The 18175-nt window shown below is 40.7% G+C and overlaps 1 protein-coding gene across 6 annotated transcripts in view; it reads left to right on the forward strand.

Moving 5' to 3' along the window:
• Positions 1–16594, forward strand: part of LOC105223871 (zinc finger protein rotund) — a 49838-nt gene extending 33244 nt beyond the window's left edge. For all 6 annotated transcript variants that reach the window (XM_049462444.1, XM_049462415.1, XM_049462430.1 and 3 more), the window contains exon 3: positions 14184–16594. In XM_049462444.1, the coding sequence (XP_049318401.1) occupies positions 14345–16474 (2130 nt within the window). In that variant the 5' untranslated portion in view covers positions 14184–14344 and the 3' untranslated portion in view covers positions 16475–16594. The remainder of the gene's footprint in view (positions 1–14183) is intronic.
• The last annotated feature ends 1581 nt before the right edge of the window (positions 16595–18175 follow it).

Genomic DNA, 18175 nt, shown 5'->3' on the forward strand with positions numbered 1-18175 from the left:
TGCTCTTGTTATTGCCATGGCTGTGCTGTTATGTTTTGCTTGGCGTTTTACGAGCGCTACAGCGGCTAGTGTTGCTGTTGTTGCTGCTGCATGTATGTTACTGTATTTTATTAATGTGGCACTGTTGCGCCACGCTTCTATTTTGGGTTTCGAATTGCAAGCGCTGATGCGCGTACAGCGAGCCGTGTGTGTTCGAATCCTGTCCGCAACGCTATCAGCCAACTTTGCGCGCGCGGACATTTGTTATCGTTGCCCAGCGCACACCGACAAGCCAACCAACCAACCAACACACACACACAACAACTCTCGCCAGCTCACACATGTTGCCACTGGAGCTTCTCAATCGTTGCGGACCGCTGCGCGTCGCACACTGTCACCGCGGCCAAGTGCCAATCGGTCGGTGGCTTCGCCGCGTTGCTGATGTAACAGTGGGTTTAATTTTCCATTTCAGTGCATGGAATGTTTTTCTTCGGATTACTCTCGTTTTTCATTGTTGCGGTTGATTATGCTGACGTCTGCAAAGTGTTTTTGTTTTTGTTGTCGTTTTTGATGTTGCTTTTGCAGCATGCAGCCTGCATTGGTGCGCATCATAATGCAATTGCAGTTGATCCAACGGCTGTCGTCGTTGTTGTTGTTGTTGTTCTTTTCTAGTTTGTTCGCTTTAAGTGAATTAAAAATCAGTTTAAGTTGACAACGGTAATTTTTGTGTTTTCATTTTTCTCACCGATTTCCTTTTTGTTTTTACTTTCCTCCGCTTGTCATAATTTACTTTTGCTTTCGTACAAAGATGCAACCGCATCTCTGGAAATTGTCAACACCGCAGCGCGTTCAGTCTGGTTTCGCGCTCAACGGCGTTGTTATTGCAATAGCGGTTAAAATAAGTAAAACTTTATGAAATAAAATTTTTTAATTAATAAATATCAATAATGTACATTATAAATAATCAGTGAGCGATCCATCTTCGAAATCTCCAGTTTATGGAGTGAGGGCCTAATATTGCTTTGAGAGCGAAAACCCCCCATGGATCCGCCACTGTAATTACTAGTATTAGTTTATGGAATCCAACTCAAGGTTGTAACATTACTTTCTTTACGTTAATTGATTAGCCAGTTCGTTTCCAATCTAAAAACAAAACGATACCCTACCAAGACGATGACATTGCCTTCCTCTATGAGTTTTTTTTATCTCCTTCAACTCCTGCAAACAGTTGGAATAGTCCAGGCTTCAAGACCTTCTTCTTTTTTATGTCATCAATCCTGTCAAAGCGACGCTCTCGCATACTGAATAGCCAAAAGTTACATGGAGTGAAGTCAAGCGTTTACGGTGGTTGCTAAAGGACATTAGTAGAGTTTTCGGGAAAAAAGTCTCGACGAAGCGATTCAGATCCTCTCAGTTGAAAAGGTTGGTCACATACCTTAATTTTGGCAAATGTATACTTTGTATAAGCAATCATAAAAGCGCATAACACTGCAGTATGGCATGTTGCATTATCGTGTTGAAGGAATCAAAATTTTTTGCCCAACACTCCGACCTTTAGACTTCAGAGCTTGACGCAAACGACGCATTACGCTCAAATAACACAAGTATTCTTTGTTGACGGAAGGTACTATACAGTATAGTGCACAATACTATGTTAATCACCTCAGCTCACTTTTAGGTCTTCTTCTCCTTCTTTACTGGCGTAGGCACCGCTTACGCGATTACAGCCGAGCAAGGCTGTCGTTTAGTTTTCATTGGTACTGTTTTTACGTGGTGGGTCCCAAACCCAGCGCACAACCCTGCGGAGGGAAGGTTTCGCCTTCTCACTTTAGCTCGCCTTCAAACGGATGTTCTTAGGCTACCCAGAGGATACTTGGTCAAAGACCGGAAGTCTGCTTGAGTCATATGTAAAAGAATCATTTCTGGCCACTCCCAAGTGAATGGCGATCAGAGAACTTTCCTCACTTGCGTGAACTTCTACACATGACTCCATCCTCCGTCAATCATACTTTTAGATCACACTAGTACGAGTATATTCTACATTAATACGTGAGAGGTAAAGATCTACCAATCCTTGCCACAAAAGAATATTCAACTCGTTAAAATGTATCAAATACATACAACTCAGCTGTCAAGGAGATATTCGATTTTGTTCCACATGTTCAGTTAATCAGGAATATTTAACCTCGTTAGCAATGACATTAATTTACTCTGTGATAAGAGTAATATGAAAGCCAGGCCACAGCGAAATCGCAGATAGGTGGAAAGCCGATGAGCTGACAAGGAAAATCCCCCTATAAATATAATGTGAACGGGTCCTTGCACCCCTCTCCTCGTGTGTTTTATTACTTAATAACTGGGCTTCGCTGGAGGTTGGCTAGCGTTAGGCTACCATCAGTTCATAGGCTGTCGCAAGATCGATCGTAAGAAATCTAGTGAGCTTCTTATCCTAAATAAGACTATCCTCTCCCTAGTTATGAAAGTTTCAACAGGTAATTGTCCTATCGGCTCTTGTCAAATTGAGAATCTTACTGTATGGCAGCTGCCAAAGCAGTATGGAATTAGATAAGACGAAAACTTCTCAACACTTTCTTCTTGATGGTTCCGCGTTTCAATGCATAACAACTTAGGAACTTACAACTGCCCACATTCCACATAGATTCATTTTTATGGTTTCACGAAAAGACTACATATAGTAGTTGAAGTGCGATCCCTGGATTAGCCATCCTATCTAAATCGACAGTGGATTATTTTTTATGTTCCAAGTCGCCTTATTCCCCGAATATAGAACATAAGAGATTTTCAAAATCGTTCTTTCTTACGCTAGACGTTCCCATCCCTTCGTCTTGACAACTTTGACAAATAACGTTCGTGAAGATTTCAGCTCAAGCATGCCTGTTGAAAAGTATCCATAACTCCTACAATTAGTGGAACCTCGTTAAGTATAGACCGACTCTGCTCCACCTCATTCATAGTCTGATGAAATTGGGGTCAGAGTGCCCTTTTCTGCAAGCTCATCGACTTATCAACTTCCAGCGATTACGCTATATCCAGACACCCTCGATTAGAACAGAAATTGATTGGTTTTTAATAAATTGTAGAATATTCCGTAATACAAGGTGCGTTGCAAAGTAAACAGGACTTAAAAGAAACAGGACAAATGGTTTTTTTTCGGCAAAAACAATTAATTTTGTTCGAAATAGTCTCCTTCTGCTTCAATTCAGCTTTTTGCACGGTCCAAAAGCATGTTTTAGCTCGTCGGTCGGCATGGCCGGCAGTATGCCGGTGCAAGCCTTTTGAATGGCCTCTACTTCTGCATAACGCTTTCCTTTCATGGGCAAATGCATTTTTCCGAAAAGTAAAAAGTCACACGGTGCCATATAAGGTGAATGCGGGGAGTGGTTAATGGTTTAAATGTGATTTTTGGTCAAATAATCGTCCTTCGAATGTTGGATTCTGAGCTGTTTTTGGTCGTCAGTCAATTTGTGCGGAACGAACCTTTCGTAAGCCCAAATGTTCCGTCATAATGTTTTGAGATGTTTCGATGGAATTTCCGGTGATCACGATTTTTGATTGACCCACATGTTGATCGTCATTTATGTCCTCGCGACCACTTTGAAAACGTTGAAACCACTCGTGCACTTTGCTACGGGATAGGCAATCATCGCCATAAGTTTGTTTCATCAATTGAAATGTTTCGGTAAAAGTTTTACCAATTTTAAAACAAAATTTAATTTTGGCTCTTTGTTCGAAGCTCATTTTCGCGCCGATAACACAAACATCTTCTTCATAACAAACATACTGACACTTAAAACGCACTAACTTCACTTCCAATCCAAGGGGCGCGTAGATTCAAAAAGTCCTGTTTACTTTGGAACTCTCCTTGTAGACCAAGTAGAAGAAGTTGCAAAACACTGTTCAAATCATTAAATTTGTTAGTAAATCTTTTAATCTAAACCATTCACAGATTTCTGCAGAAGATTGCTCTTTAACCTTTTAATGCAAAACATTTCTTAAAGTTTTCAAACCATTGGTCCAGGATACATTGATTGCACATACATATATAAACAATTCATGAATCACCTTTTAAGTGCAGTAAAAATAATTAAGTAACTAAGTAAGCATGCTAAAAGTATGCCAATGTTTACTCAAATTTAAACATCGCCATTATGATTGAATATTTGTATTTTGTAGGCATTCAAAAGCGCTAAAATGTTTTACTCAAACCTATAAAAAGGCCATTCGGTCTTCCCACATTCCTGAAGCATTACAACAAATTGGGGATGGTGTTTAAAGTGCAATAACTGTACAGGATGTAAAATACCAGAAGTTTATGGCTAACCTAAATTTGACTTATAATTGTTTAGCAAAAAAATATTTTATTTTTTCAAAATTTGAAATTACCCTAAAAGAAAATGTACTGAATCCGTTTTTAATACCCTGAACAGAGTAATATTTGGTTTGCCACGAAGTTTATAACACCCAGCAGGAAACGATAGAGTCTCCGACGTATAATATATGTATACAAAGGATGATCCATCGAGGTTCCCTACTTTTTTGACATTTAAGATTATCTCTTTCAAATGTTAGCCGCGGCTACATCTTAGATGGTCCATCCGTTGAGTCTAATTTTCGATGACTCGTTCGAGTATTTCGACTGGTAACGCAAAACGCCACGCGTGATGTTATGCTCCAAGGCCTGAGTCGAAATGGGATTGTCCGCACACTTTACATATTCTCACAGGAAGAAGTTTAACGGTGTGATATCACACGATCTTAGTGGCCAATCGACCGGCCCAAAACGTGATATTATCTGCTCAACGAAGTGTTCTCTTAATAATTCCATTGATTGTTACGATGTGTGGGAAGTGGCGCCGTTTTGTTTAAACCAAATGTTGCCAAGAACACGGACTTCAATTTCTGGCATCAAATTGTCGGTTATCATGGCGCGATAACGGTCGCCATTGACGGTTACGTTCCCACTGGCATCATTTTTGAAGAAATATCAACCGATGATTCCACCGGCCCACAAAGACCACCAAACCGTTTTTTTCCGGATGAAATGTCAGTTCTTGAATCTCTTTAGGTTTATCGTGTTCCCAAATGCGGCAATTTTCCTTGTTTACATACTTGTCAGAAATGGGCTCCATCGCTAAACAAAATTTGACTCGAAAACGTCTGATTTGCCTGGAACTTTGCAAGAGTCCATCTGGTGAAGCGATGTCGCTTGGAGAGAATGAGCAGCTTCAGTTCTTGCACCAGCTGTTCGTACGCTTTCAATTTGAGAACTTGACGTAAAATGCGCCAAGTCGTTCCATACGTCAGCCCGAGTTGCTGCGAACGACGCCGAATCAACCGAAAAGGCCATTGAAAAAAGTGTATTTACTTGGATCTCCGTTATAATACTGAGCAATGTCCGTCTATCCGTCCATACTATATCGGCGAATTTATCCCTCAGTTCAGAGATATCGACATGAAAGTTTTCACGCATCTTCTTCTTTTTTAACGGATCACTGTAGCATATAGCTGGTATCAAGTTCTTGTAAGAAACCCTATGTATCGCCTAATTGTACCTTTAAAACTTTGATAATTCTGTTCATCTATGTGAAAACCACTTTTTAGTGGCCATATCCGTGCATTAGACAAAAATAATTTTTTCAGGGTTCCCGCTCTATATGTAATTTTAAACTTTCCAATATTTTAATTTCTCCTCCTAATCGATCCTTCGATTCATTACTCTCTATGCAGGTTTTTCCTACAGGGCAGTTATTTGTGACTTTTAAACAGCCGCACTTATGCATGTATTTTTGTGACTTTCAGCTACCCGCTTGTCATTTTATAGGCACCTTTAGTAATGTCTTGCTATCACCTGGTACATGAGTACACAATATCCACACACACATATGTATGTATGTACATGCATTTGCAACTTGTAGAAAATGTCATAAAAGCCGATGGTAGCGCTTAAGACCGCAGAGCGAAGACGCTAATGTAATTCAGTGCAAGTGTGCAATTTTTATGGCGTTTGCAATGATTTCACTTTTGCACTGTCTCTTCGCCGCGAAAGATGAGGAGGCGGCAGCAAATTGCAGCAACGGTGGCAACTACGCCAAAGGTCAACTTGTGACAAATATGTACATTGTTGCGGCTTTTCGGGCAAAAATGCATTTATTTTATTCATTTATTATTTGTTGTTGTTTTGTTCATAACTTTCGTAATCTCGCACTCAGCAGCTGCAGTTCTGCGCGCGAATTTCACTTTTTATGAAAACGCAACTTAAAAACAACAACTTTCCTTCAATTAAATGCCTTGTTCAAATGAAGTTACATAATGCCGAGCAAAAACTGTCGCATTATTACAGCTTCCATTGCGAAGATGGCCTATTTCTTGATGTGCACATGCTATGGCTCAAGGTCGCAGTTGCAACCACAAAACAAATGCACTTATTCCCAGAGCAGACAACGGCTTTGAAACACTTTTGATCGCATTTATTTTGCTGCATATTTCCCATCGCTTGGAACATGCTTACTTTATGTGGAAATTTGCCACGGGCTTCCGAAACAATGCCCCGCTTTGGATAGCGTCTCGGTCGCTCTCGTTTGCATTGTCCGCCAGAGTGTCTCACACGCCTATTCGACTAACTGCACTTAACCGGTGGTTTTGGGAATTTGCATAAATTGTCGCCGAGTTCTACATTTGCTACTCAACTTCAACGGCATTCAAAGTATCTTCGCGTATGCGATAACATCTTTGGGTCGGTACAAACGTTTTGCCGGCTTTAATGTGCTACCGCACGCAAAACCATTTTAACGCATTTAGTGAGCACAGGAGCGGTGCTGCTCAGTTGGAATTTTGGCCCGCGTAACGGTGGTATGATGTTCTCATAATAAATCACACGCTAGCTAATCTGATTTGAATGGACTCTTGCAGTTTAACTCTCCAAAGCGAAAATGCTTTTTTGAAGACTAGTACGAAGTTTCGGCAGAGTTATAACAGTTAATATATGTTTGATATAGTTTAAGGTAGAACTACGGACCGGAATTCTTAGCTGTCCAAGTAAGATCCCTGTTAGAATCGACCTCTTAACCTAATCCAATTTAACCTAACTACTATATAAACCACTCATATTCAATGTAGAGCAATTTATTTACAAAATTTACAACAAAACTTCAAAAAATATTACAAGAAATAATTTAGGGGAGCGCTGGATAGAACTCAATAGTAAATACCCAATAACTGTTATATATATAAGGTTCTGTCGAGCGGACGGTGTGAAACATGAAAGCCTACCGTCAATAAACAGATTGACGTTGAGCAACACCATCAGGATCGGCAAGGACCTCTTCGAGCCGTTCAATACCAAACGAGGTTTCAGACAAGGCGGCTCTCTATCATGTGACTTCTTCAATCTGCTACTGGAGAAAATAATTCGAGCTACAGAACTTAATCGAGCAGGTACAATCTTTTATAAGAGTGTACAGCTGCTGGCGTATGCCGATGATATTTATACATCGGTCTCAACACCCGCGCCGTTAGTTCTGTTTTCTCCAGACTGGACAAGGAAGTAGAGCAAATGGGTCTGGCAATGAACGAGGGTAAGACGAAATATCCCCTGTCATCAAACAAACAGTCGCCGCACTCGCGACTTCACTGTCACTGTCATAACTTCACAGTCATAACTTCGAAGTCCTAGATAATTTCGTCTATCGTGGAACCAGACACCACAACAAGGTGATCCAACGCAGAATAACTGTTGTCAACAGGTGCTACTTCGGACTGCGGTGGCAATTGTATTGAAAAGTCTTCTTTCGACGAACAAATACCAGTCTCTATAAGTTACTCCCGTCCTGCTATATGGTGCATAGGCACGGGCGATGACAACTTCTGAAGAGTCAACGTTAAGAATTTTCGAGAGAAAGGTTCTGCGAAATTTTATGATTTTTTGCACATTGGCAATGGCAAATATCGCATTCGATGGAACGATGAGCATACAATATATGTATACTACATAGACAAAATTCAGCGAACTAGAGACAGCTGTTTAAGTCATGTCGTCCGAATGGATTAAAAACACTCCAGCTCCGAAAGTATTCGACACGATACTCGCCGTGCGAAGCAGAGAAAAAAGAAGACCTCCAATCCGTTGGAAAGACCTTGCAATCTCCAATTGGCGCCAAACAGCGAAAAGGAAGATCGACTGGCGCGCCGTTGCAAACGCGGCTATAATCGCGTAAGCGGTGTCTACTCCAATGAAGAAAAAGAAGAAAAACTGTATGTCTCAGAACGTTATAAAGCTAAAAACTGTAATTTGAGGCTTTAAATAGATATTGCTTTATATAAGTATTAATTTTTTTTTAATTGCGGCCCAATCAACCTCTGACAATTAACTGCAAGTGTGTTTAGGAACCAAAACCTTACGGCCAAATTTAAGCCGAAACATATTTACACAGTTATATGAAAAGTATATACGAAGGGCAGCATTCATTGTTCAATGTACACCCTTGATTTCCCAAGCGCATGCGCCCGAAAAAATGTTAACAAAATGCTCGCGAAACGCTGTCATCTTGCGACCCGCATTTAAAAAGACGCATGCCGTGGCCATTGTTTTCGTGTGACAAAACACCGCACTAAATACACTACTTACACCTACACACACATACACCAAATAATTGCTACTTACTTGCAGAGTCAAGCTTGGGATGCATTCGGTTGCTGGAGCAGCGATGACGCACCGCCATCACAGCCGTTTTCCGATCGACCTTAGAATACTTTGGCGCGTTGCAACATCGCCGGCATTTTGTTACACATTGCATAATACTCGCAGTGCAAACAATTCTTTGCCATTGTCTCAGGGGCGTACATACATATATCCCCACATAAATGTCCGCAATTGTGTGCTAAGTTGAGGCTTTTAGGCCTTAAATTAGTTTATCGTCGTTTGAAACTGTTTAAACGGCTGGCAATGCAACGATCAAATCACATGTCATGCGTTGAGGCATACTATGTGGCAACAATGGCGGTAGAAGCAGCTGCAGCAACTTGTTCTTTTGTTTTTAAAAACGGAAACGATAACTTAATTGTTGCGAAAGAAAATGATCTATTGGGAATGATCTACATATTGCCTGTGCAGACGTTAGTCTTCAATGTCACGTACAAATGCTCGTCTAACGATTAAAAGTCAGAGATCTTACTGACATTATTGGGATATCGGAAAGATCAGTGAAAACCTTTTTGAAAGATAATTTAGGTTCAAGAAAAGTGAAAGTACGATTGGTTCCGAGTGCACTAAATTTTTTCAAAAAACAGCGTCGCGTTGATGTCTGTGAAACAACAAGTCAAAGTCAAGGTGCAGAAAGCACTGCCGCATTCTCTCCAGAGTCCAGACCTCAATCACATTGAATACCTGTGTCCCTATATAGAGACGAAGTTATGAGAAATATTGGGAGCAAAGAGAATTTTTAACAAGTAAGGAAGGGCTAAGTTCGGGTGTCACCGAACATTTTATACTCTCGCATGATAAAGTGATAATCGAGATTTCATTATCCGTCATTTACATATTTTTTATTTTGCTGTAAAATTAATTAGAATTAAATTCTGAGAGATTTACCGATATTTTCGGTGAAAAATTAGGTTAGGTTAGGTTAGGCACTGAGTTCTTCGTGTTCGATATCAGGGACCTTGAAAAGTTATAGTCCGATCACGACAATTTTTCCACAAGGGATACCTCAGCTCAAATACCGTATTTGTGTAAAGTTTTATTCCGCTATCATCATTGGTTCCTAATGTATATATTATACAGAGAAGGCATCAGATGGAATTCAAAATAGCGTTATATTGGAAGAAGGCGTGGTTGTAAACCGATTTCACCCATATTTCGTACATGTCATCAGGGTGTTAAGAAAATATTATATACCGAATTTCATTGAAATCGGTCGAGTAGTTCCTGAGATATGGTTTTTGGTCCATAAGTGAGCGACGCTACGCCCATTTTCAATTTACAAAAAAGGCCTGGGTGCAGCTTCCTTTTGCCATTTCTTCCGTATAATTTAGTATTTCTGACGTTTTTTGTTAGTCGGTTAACGCACTTTTAGTGATTTTCAACATAAACTTTGTATGGGAGGTGGGCGTGGTTATTATCCGATTTCTTCCATTTTTGAACTGTATATGGAAATGCCTGAAGGAAACGACTCTATAGAGTTTGGTTGACATAGCTATAGTAGTTTCCGAGATATGTACAAAAAACTTAGTAGGAGACGGGGCCATGCCCACTTTTCCAAAAAAATTACGTCCAAATATGCCCCTCCCTAATGCGATCCCTTGTTTCAAATTGGGCGTGGCAGTGGGCCGATTTTGCCCATCTTCGAACTTAACCTTATGGAGCCAAGAAATACGTGTACCAAGTTTCAGCATGATATCTCAATTTTTACTCAAGTTACAGCTTGCACGGACGGACGGACAGACGGACGGACGGACAGACAGACATTCGGATTTCAACTCTACTCGTCACCCTGATCACTTTGGTATATACAACCCTATATCTGACTCTTTTAGTATTTGCACTTACAAACAACCGTTATGTGAACAAAACTATAATACTCTCCTTAGCAACTTTGTTGCGAGAGTATAAAAATAAATTTGGATGCATCTCTATAATTCAGGAGATGAGTCACTTTACAGTAGAAACATCTCCCAGTAAAAGTTTCTTTGGTTCTCTGTATCTTTATTTCGTTTTCTTTTCCGCAACCGCCGCTGCAAAAGGAAATGCTGCTCGGTTCGATGCAATTGTCGCAATCACCCTGTAATGTGACGCCTCTCGAATTCCATTTTCACTACATACCTTCCGCATTTGTATGATAATTAGATAGTAAAAATCTATTAATGATAAAAAGAGGCGATTCAAGCGGCATGAAATGACCTTTAAAGAGTGGTGCTGGCCTGCCGTATAAACTGTACCAAACCCACTCACTACCGAGTTGTAGTAACGCACTCAATCCACCAAGCCTTGGCGCCCACCTCATACGTAAATTAATGTATTTGCTTTTAAAGCAAATGTCAAATCAGCTAAGCATCCAGTTCGCAAGCAGAATTCATTTCACTTTCAAATCGTCCGTCAGTCAATGAGCTCTATGCTCTATTTTGTTAGATGTCAAACTTTTCGCTAGACCGTTTCATGTTAGCGATCACGACACCACGGTAAGTGAAAGCAGTTTCAAGCCGCGCCCACAAATCAACAACAAAAACAACGCATTCAACGCCAAGCATAAATATAAATATGGTTAATTGAAACACATTCATAGCACATATACATATGTACATACATATGTATATGTATGTATGTATGTATGAATATAGAGTGTTTATATATGTACATATAAGCGATTGACGGAAGCAATTTGGCTCAAACGGTAAACAACAAATGGTGGGTCTTGTGTCCAAGTAGCTCGGCAACAGTCTGTGACACGTTTATACATGTACATATGTATGTTGTCTACGTCAACATTTGTTCACACATCGGCATATACAAACAGATATGAAAATATAAAAATAAATGTTATGACAATAAGTTATTTTCAAAGCCTAGAATGACAACTATTCTCGCAGCTTTATAAATAAAGGCAGCGCATATACATACATATGTACATATTCACTCGCTATATACGAAAGTAATAACCCTGTCGGAAACTCACTTGTACGGGTGGCGTCCGCCGGTTGTCCTTGTCATTGCGAAAACTCAATAATTTGCACATTTTTAGCATTTAAAACACCAAAAAGGAAACATTTAAAACCCTACAAAAATATATACATATGTATAAATGTTCAGTTTGACGAGCTGAGTCGATTTAGCCATTTCCGTCTGTATATACGCGAACTTCTTCTTCTTTATTGGCTTAGAACTGGAGTGTTTTAATCCATTCGGACGACATAACCTATCCAGCGTAGTCACTGTCTCTTAATTCGCTGGACTACTTATATCAATGTCGTCATGTATCTCGTACAATTCATCGTTCTATCAATTGCGGTATTCGTCGTTGTCAATGCGCAAAGGACCATAAATCTTCTACAGAACCTTTCTCTAGAAATCAAATCATCAGATGTTGTCATCGTCCATGCTTCTGCACCTCTGACTTGTGAGATTCGGTCTTTGATCGAAAGTGGACTTACTTCTCAATTGTCTACTCATTCCGAAGTACCACCTGTTGGCAAGAGTTATTGGGCATTGGTTTTCGAGGCTGACTTTGTTGTTGGTGTTAATACTGGTTGCAAGATAGACGAAATTATCTACGACTTCGACTGTTATGACTGTTAACAGAGACGTGGGAGCCAAGTTGCGAGTACGTCGACTGTTTGTTTGATGACAGGAGATATTTCGTCTCGACAATAGCACAAAGGAGTCTTCTTGTCTGAAACCTCGTTTGGTATCGAACGGCTCGGAGAGGCCTTGCCGACCCTGACGGAGCTTTTGGTGTTACTCAACGACAGCGTGGTGTGTCCGTTTATCCCTTTAACTTGTCTCTTCCAAAATTTAGCGCATGGTGAAAATCTCGTCGATTATAAATTTTCCATGTGTAAAGCCACACTTATAATCACTTTGTTGACGGTGGACTTCACTTTGTCACACAGAACGCTCGATGGACCCTTATATACAAAGTTGAGGACGCTTATCCCGCGGTAGATTGTGGGGTCTCACTTTTTGTGGGTTGGACAGGTCACATTAAAATTCCAATCGTCGAGCATGTTTTCGTCCAACTATATTCTACAAAGATGCTGATGCATGCTCCTTATCAGTTCTTCGTCGCTGTCTTTTAATAGCTCGCCCAACAATCCATTGGCCCCCGCCGCTTTATTGTTCTTCAGGCGAGTAATTGCTATTCGGACTTCTTCATGGTCGGACAAAGGAACGTCTACACGTGAAATACTCCTTCAGTTTTTGAGATATTGAACTGAAATTTTTTACTAATCCTTTTCTCTCTGTGAAGCTGCCAATTTGTCGGAACCGCCAATATAAGGTCATTATATCATAAAGCTGCCAGGCAAACTGAACAATCAGAATAAAGACTTATATAGAAATCTTCTTCATTTGACGAGATATATTGGAATTGTTCAGATCTACATATATCGCAAAGCTGCCGTACAAACTGAAGGATTGAGATCAAGTACTTGTAAGGAAAAACTTGAAAAATCACTTGGTGAGATAGCTTCAATAAATCTGGAGTGAGTTATTGTCCAAGCAATCTCAAAAAAAAACTGTTCAAGTCTAGTCATTATAGCTGACCGATCAATTTCAAGTTATTATAAGGAACACGTTGTATTTGTGAAGGGTATCATAGTATGTTTTAGATTAAAAACACAATCGATGAATTCCTAGTGAGCGTTTAATTGGTTGGGTCTTGAGATTTTGAAGAATTTATAAGCTTAGACCATATATGTACATATGTAGTATATGCCTACAAGTATAGTGCAGTCACCCAAACCGATTCTGACACTAATTTGTCTTGTGAACCTTTCATAACAGTAAAACTGGACTAAAATATGTAAACAGAGCTGAATGTCTTTTTACATGACAACAGTGCTCAGGGATAATGAGCAGAGAAATAGCGAATCAAAAATAGCTATGATGAGCCTAGGTCCAATCATTAGTGTTAGATGATAATTTCAATCCAGTTTTAGCCATTTGTTACAGTCATGACATCTTTGTGTTCTGCAGGTCGGAGAAAAAGGTTTTCTCAAGACTGTCTTCAAATTTTAAAGATCTAACTGTGTTCCCAGTTGACTAAGGTCATCTTAGTCTGACCTATATTACAAAAATATCCGAAAATTTTAAAACAGAAGTTTTCCCTTTTCCCCTTTCATCAGAGGCTCATCCAAATATTCGACGACCATTGACGTTTATTTGTAGGAAGCCAAATAATATTTTTATCATATTTTTAAATATTTACACAACTCTTCACATTTATGTATGTACATAAACGCTTTGCTGTTTCGTAATAATATGGCTAGTATTTTTCCATCAAAACTTTTTTGTTATTATTTATAGAGACTCTGTGTCTAAGCAAAATACTTACTCAGCTACCTTCCTTGTGATCTTTTCAAACAAATAAGAGTTAATAAGCATATTTTTATTAATAAGTCCGTACCTTCTTGAACCATACAAGTGGTTGCTGTTTTCACAACTGTATTTTCATGTTTACTCTTTATCATTTCAGCAACATTGAGATTTCCAAGCACCCAGAATAGGAACACCTATGAGTTTGACAACAAGGCGACGCTCAGCAGACACTGTGATGAGTTTAAGTAACGCCCACAAGCATTTGAGTTTCATCTATAAGCCAGCAACAAATTCAATACAAACCGAAACACCCTAGTGATGAGAGAGAAGGATCACTCACCAAGAAAAATGCTGCCCAGCCCTAAGCAAGGGTCCGTTTATCCATTATTAGGCCTTGTGCCCACTACTACATACGCATCACAAGTACCTTATGACCTATCGGTGACGGCGACGCGCACCTCAACGGCTGCTTTGGGTACGTCGCCACTCTCGCTCACCATATCTGCCTTAAGTCAAAGCCACAATGAAGCAAAAAATCGTAAACGTTGCAGCAGTTACGATCAGCCGCTCGACCTGCGACTGGCGCATAAAAAGCATGACGGCTCCAATGCAAGCGGCGCTTCCTCACCGCTGGAGGATGAGAATAGCAATCTCATATACAACATCACGAACTACAACAACTCCAACTGTCACACCAAACCCACAAACGCTGCATCGCCCAGCAATCATAATGCGCAGCATGCGAAAACGCCGTCGCAAACTGCGCAAATATTAAACTGTCGTTCACAACGCGAAGTCTCACCGACGGGAATCGGTTGTGAGAAGGAGCTCAATAACAACACGCTGCCATCGCTATGTGCTGACGCAATTGTCGCTAATCTGGAAAGTCTGAGCGGCAAGCATAACAAGCGCTTACGCACACAAAAGTCCGAATTGGGTGTGGCATGCTTGCGCATCTCAGAGTCATTGCATTTGAATGCCGCCGCGGCCGCAGCGGCTGCGGATCGACTGCCATTCGTCTCGTCCGCTTTGCATCCCACACTGCTAGAGGCGATGGCGAAGGCCATACCACTGCCCTACCGCAACCCGTTTGTGCTACCGCGTCCACCTACAGCCAGTTCCTTTTCTTTTCTGCAACCGCCGATGCAGAAGGAAATGCTGCCCGGTTCGATGCAGCTGTCGCAGTCACCCTCTAATGAGACGCCTCTTGAATTCCATTTCGACGGCAGCGGTGGCCGAGGCAATTTTTCCGATGCGCTAACTCATCCGCAAGTCAGCGGCAACATGACCGCCAGTCCAAATAAGACGGCACTTAATGCGGGTAATGGCAGCAGTGGGTGTGCGGTTGGTGGTGCATCGAAACACTTGCAACAGCAAATCAGCCACAATCAGCAGCAATTAAACCATCATGCGCGTCAGCAGCAACTTGCAAACACCGCTGGTAATCGCGCGACACTAACTGCGGACGGCGTGACTATGCATCACAACAGCAAGAAATCAGTGGCCGCGTCACGTGCCACTCTGCATCCGAATGCAGCCGGCAACACTGCAACAGCGCAGTATAAAAGCAAAGATCGCTACACATGCAAGTTTTGCGGCAAAGTCTTTCCGCGTTCCGCCAATCTAACTCGCCACCTACGCACACACACCGGTGAGCAGCCGTACAAATGCAAATACTGTGAACGTTCCTTCAGCATATCCTCGAACTTGCAACGTCATGTGCGTAACATACACAACAAAGAGCGTCCATTCAAATGTGAAATCTGTGAACGTTGCTTTGGCCAGCAAACGAATTTAGATCGTCATTTGAAGAAGCACGAAAGCGATGCGGTCTCGCTAGGTTTGGGCATGAACGAGCGCATACGCAGTCTACGTCGTGGTGGCTACTGCGACAATCCTACTGAAGAATCCTACTTCGAAGAGATACGTTCCTTTATGGGCAAGGTGACACAGTTACCACTCGGCGCTGCTGCTGCAGCGGCCGGCTCCACAATAAACCAATCCACGACGGGCGGTAATCAGGCGTTAGCACCGAAATCACCATCGACACGCAGTTCCACCTCCAGCAGTTCAGAACGCGATTCATCCACCAGTGGTGGCGGTTTGCAAATAGTGCAAAACGATATGTTTTTAGAACCAGAAGCGGAAGCGGAGGCAGACAACGAAATCGAAACGGAAGTCGGTGAGGAGTATGTGGATAGAGCAACTGCTAATGACATGCATGTGACAACTGAGCCAGTAAATGTCTGTAAAGATGATGACGAGACGACAACAACTACAAAGTCAATAACTACTGCAACAACACCAACAACTGCAGCTGCGACAAAAAGAGATGCCAACCGTACTGCGCGACAGTCAGGCGACAAAAGTCTGTACTTTGCGCAAACGGAAGTGTGTTTCAAACGTGACAGCAGCAGTAATAGTGGCAGTCCACTATGCGCCACCTGACCTGGCTGCCGACCACAATTGGTTCGCCCACAATGCCTGCGCCTTTAGTTTGTAGTGTGGATTTTATTGTATGTAATTAAAAGTAATGTTAATATATTCGTGAATTACGAAGTACGCATAGCGGCATATTTCTATGTACAGTTAGATTTAGATAAAAATATTCTCGAGTTGTGTGCTATGAGTGCTATGAGTTGTAAGCATAGGAATTTTTTACTCTGAGATTTATTTGATTGGCCAGTATCGAGAGTAAACGTTCACACGAGGATCAAAGAGGACAATAACTACAATAAGTACTGTAACCTCAACAGTTTTTTCAACCCAAAATTTCTCTGTTTTCAAACGTAGCTTCTAGCAATTTTTATGGAACTCTAGATACCAGTAGTGTCATTCTATGGACGTTTAAAAAAGCTTCTCTAAAGCGCTTCATACAAAAATAAGCGCGGAAATTGCATATCTTTACGCGTGTACTCTTTCATTCTACTTTTAGGCATTAAAGCATTTCCAATGTGTAAACTCAAAAATTTTGACTTTAATCCTACTTTTATGTATATTTTGTAATAGAAACTTCCTTGTACGTACAATATATTTACAATTTAGCGCTTGTGTAACATATGTGTTTCTATAAGAAAATCCTTTTGTACTTAGTCCTACTTTTACATGCACATAAATGTATATATGTATGTAGTTATATGAACTTTTTAGGTTATGTAGAATTACTAGTTTCTTTGTGTAGAATATTAGCGAGTGCCTTTTGTGTATTTAGCTCGTGTAAACACTCAATCAACAACCTATTTCTTAATCGTTAAATTATTTAAGTTACTGAAATTTTTGTTAAAAATAGTTTATATATTATTTGTTTATCTTAAGTACCTTTATTAGTTTGTTAAAGAGAAAATTATCAAATTGCCAATGAATAAAGCAATGCAGTTGAGGAATTAAACTCATACAACTATTAATGTTGATGCTAGGAACTCGGGGAGGCAACTAACTATTGCCGTCATTAATAACTTACCATTGAATAATTACAAATACCGTAAGTATAACTGTCTTTGTTGAATGTTGAGGTATTTCTATCTCATCTTTTTCCAAACACATACAGCTGACATTAAGATGTTCAATCTCACTGCATGAATCCCATTGGGACAGTATCCAATTAAAATTACTATAAGCATTGAAATGTGACACCTCTGAAATAGACACCTCTTCACCAGTCTTCAGTACACAATCAGTGAACTCAAGGCAAATATTGCTGCCCTACTATCGAAGTGGATAGTTCCCACTCTGAAAAAGGCTACGCTCTGGAGCAGTAGATCTATTGCTACCTTTATATATAGCTGCTACATCTGCTTGGAAAATGCTGCAGTAGTCAGGAAACATAAAACTGGAGTTGATGGAAATTTCAAGACATTTTACTCCACCACCAACACCCTCCACTTTGATCCATCCATAGGAAAGCTCAGCGTTTTTCACCTCCAGCGAATCCTCTCCTCCCATGGCTCCCTCAAAGCTATGTGAGTAGAGAAACGACAGCCATGGTTAGGTTCGGCGACCTGGTAATCCAACTATAGTGTAGTGCCATAATTGGTGTGCTTCGTAGTGCACCACAGATACTGATGAGTGCAGCCCGTTCAACGGTCGCCACTTTATTCGCGAGTGCAGTCTTTTTTAGCGTCTTCCACCATAAAAAAAATCCGAAGCTTA

Source organism: Bactrocera dorsalis, chromosome 1 (assembly GCF_023373825.1).
Source record: "Bactrocera dorsalis isolate Fly_Bdor chromosome 1, ASM2337382v1, whole genome shotgun sequence".
Lineage (NCBI taxonomy): Eukaryota > Metazoa > Arthropoda > Insecta > Diptera > Tephritidae > Bactrocera > Bactrocera dorsalis.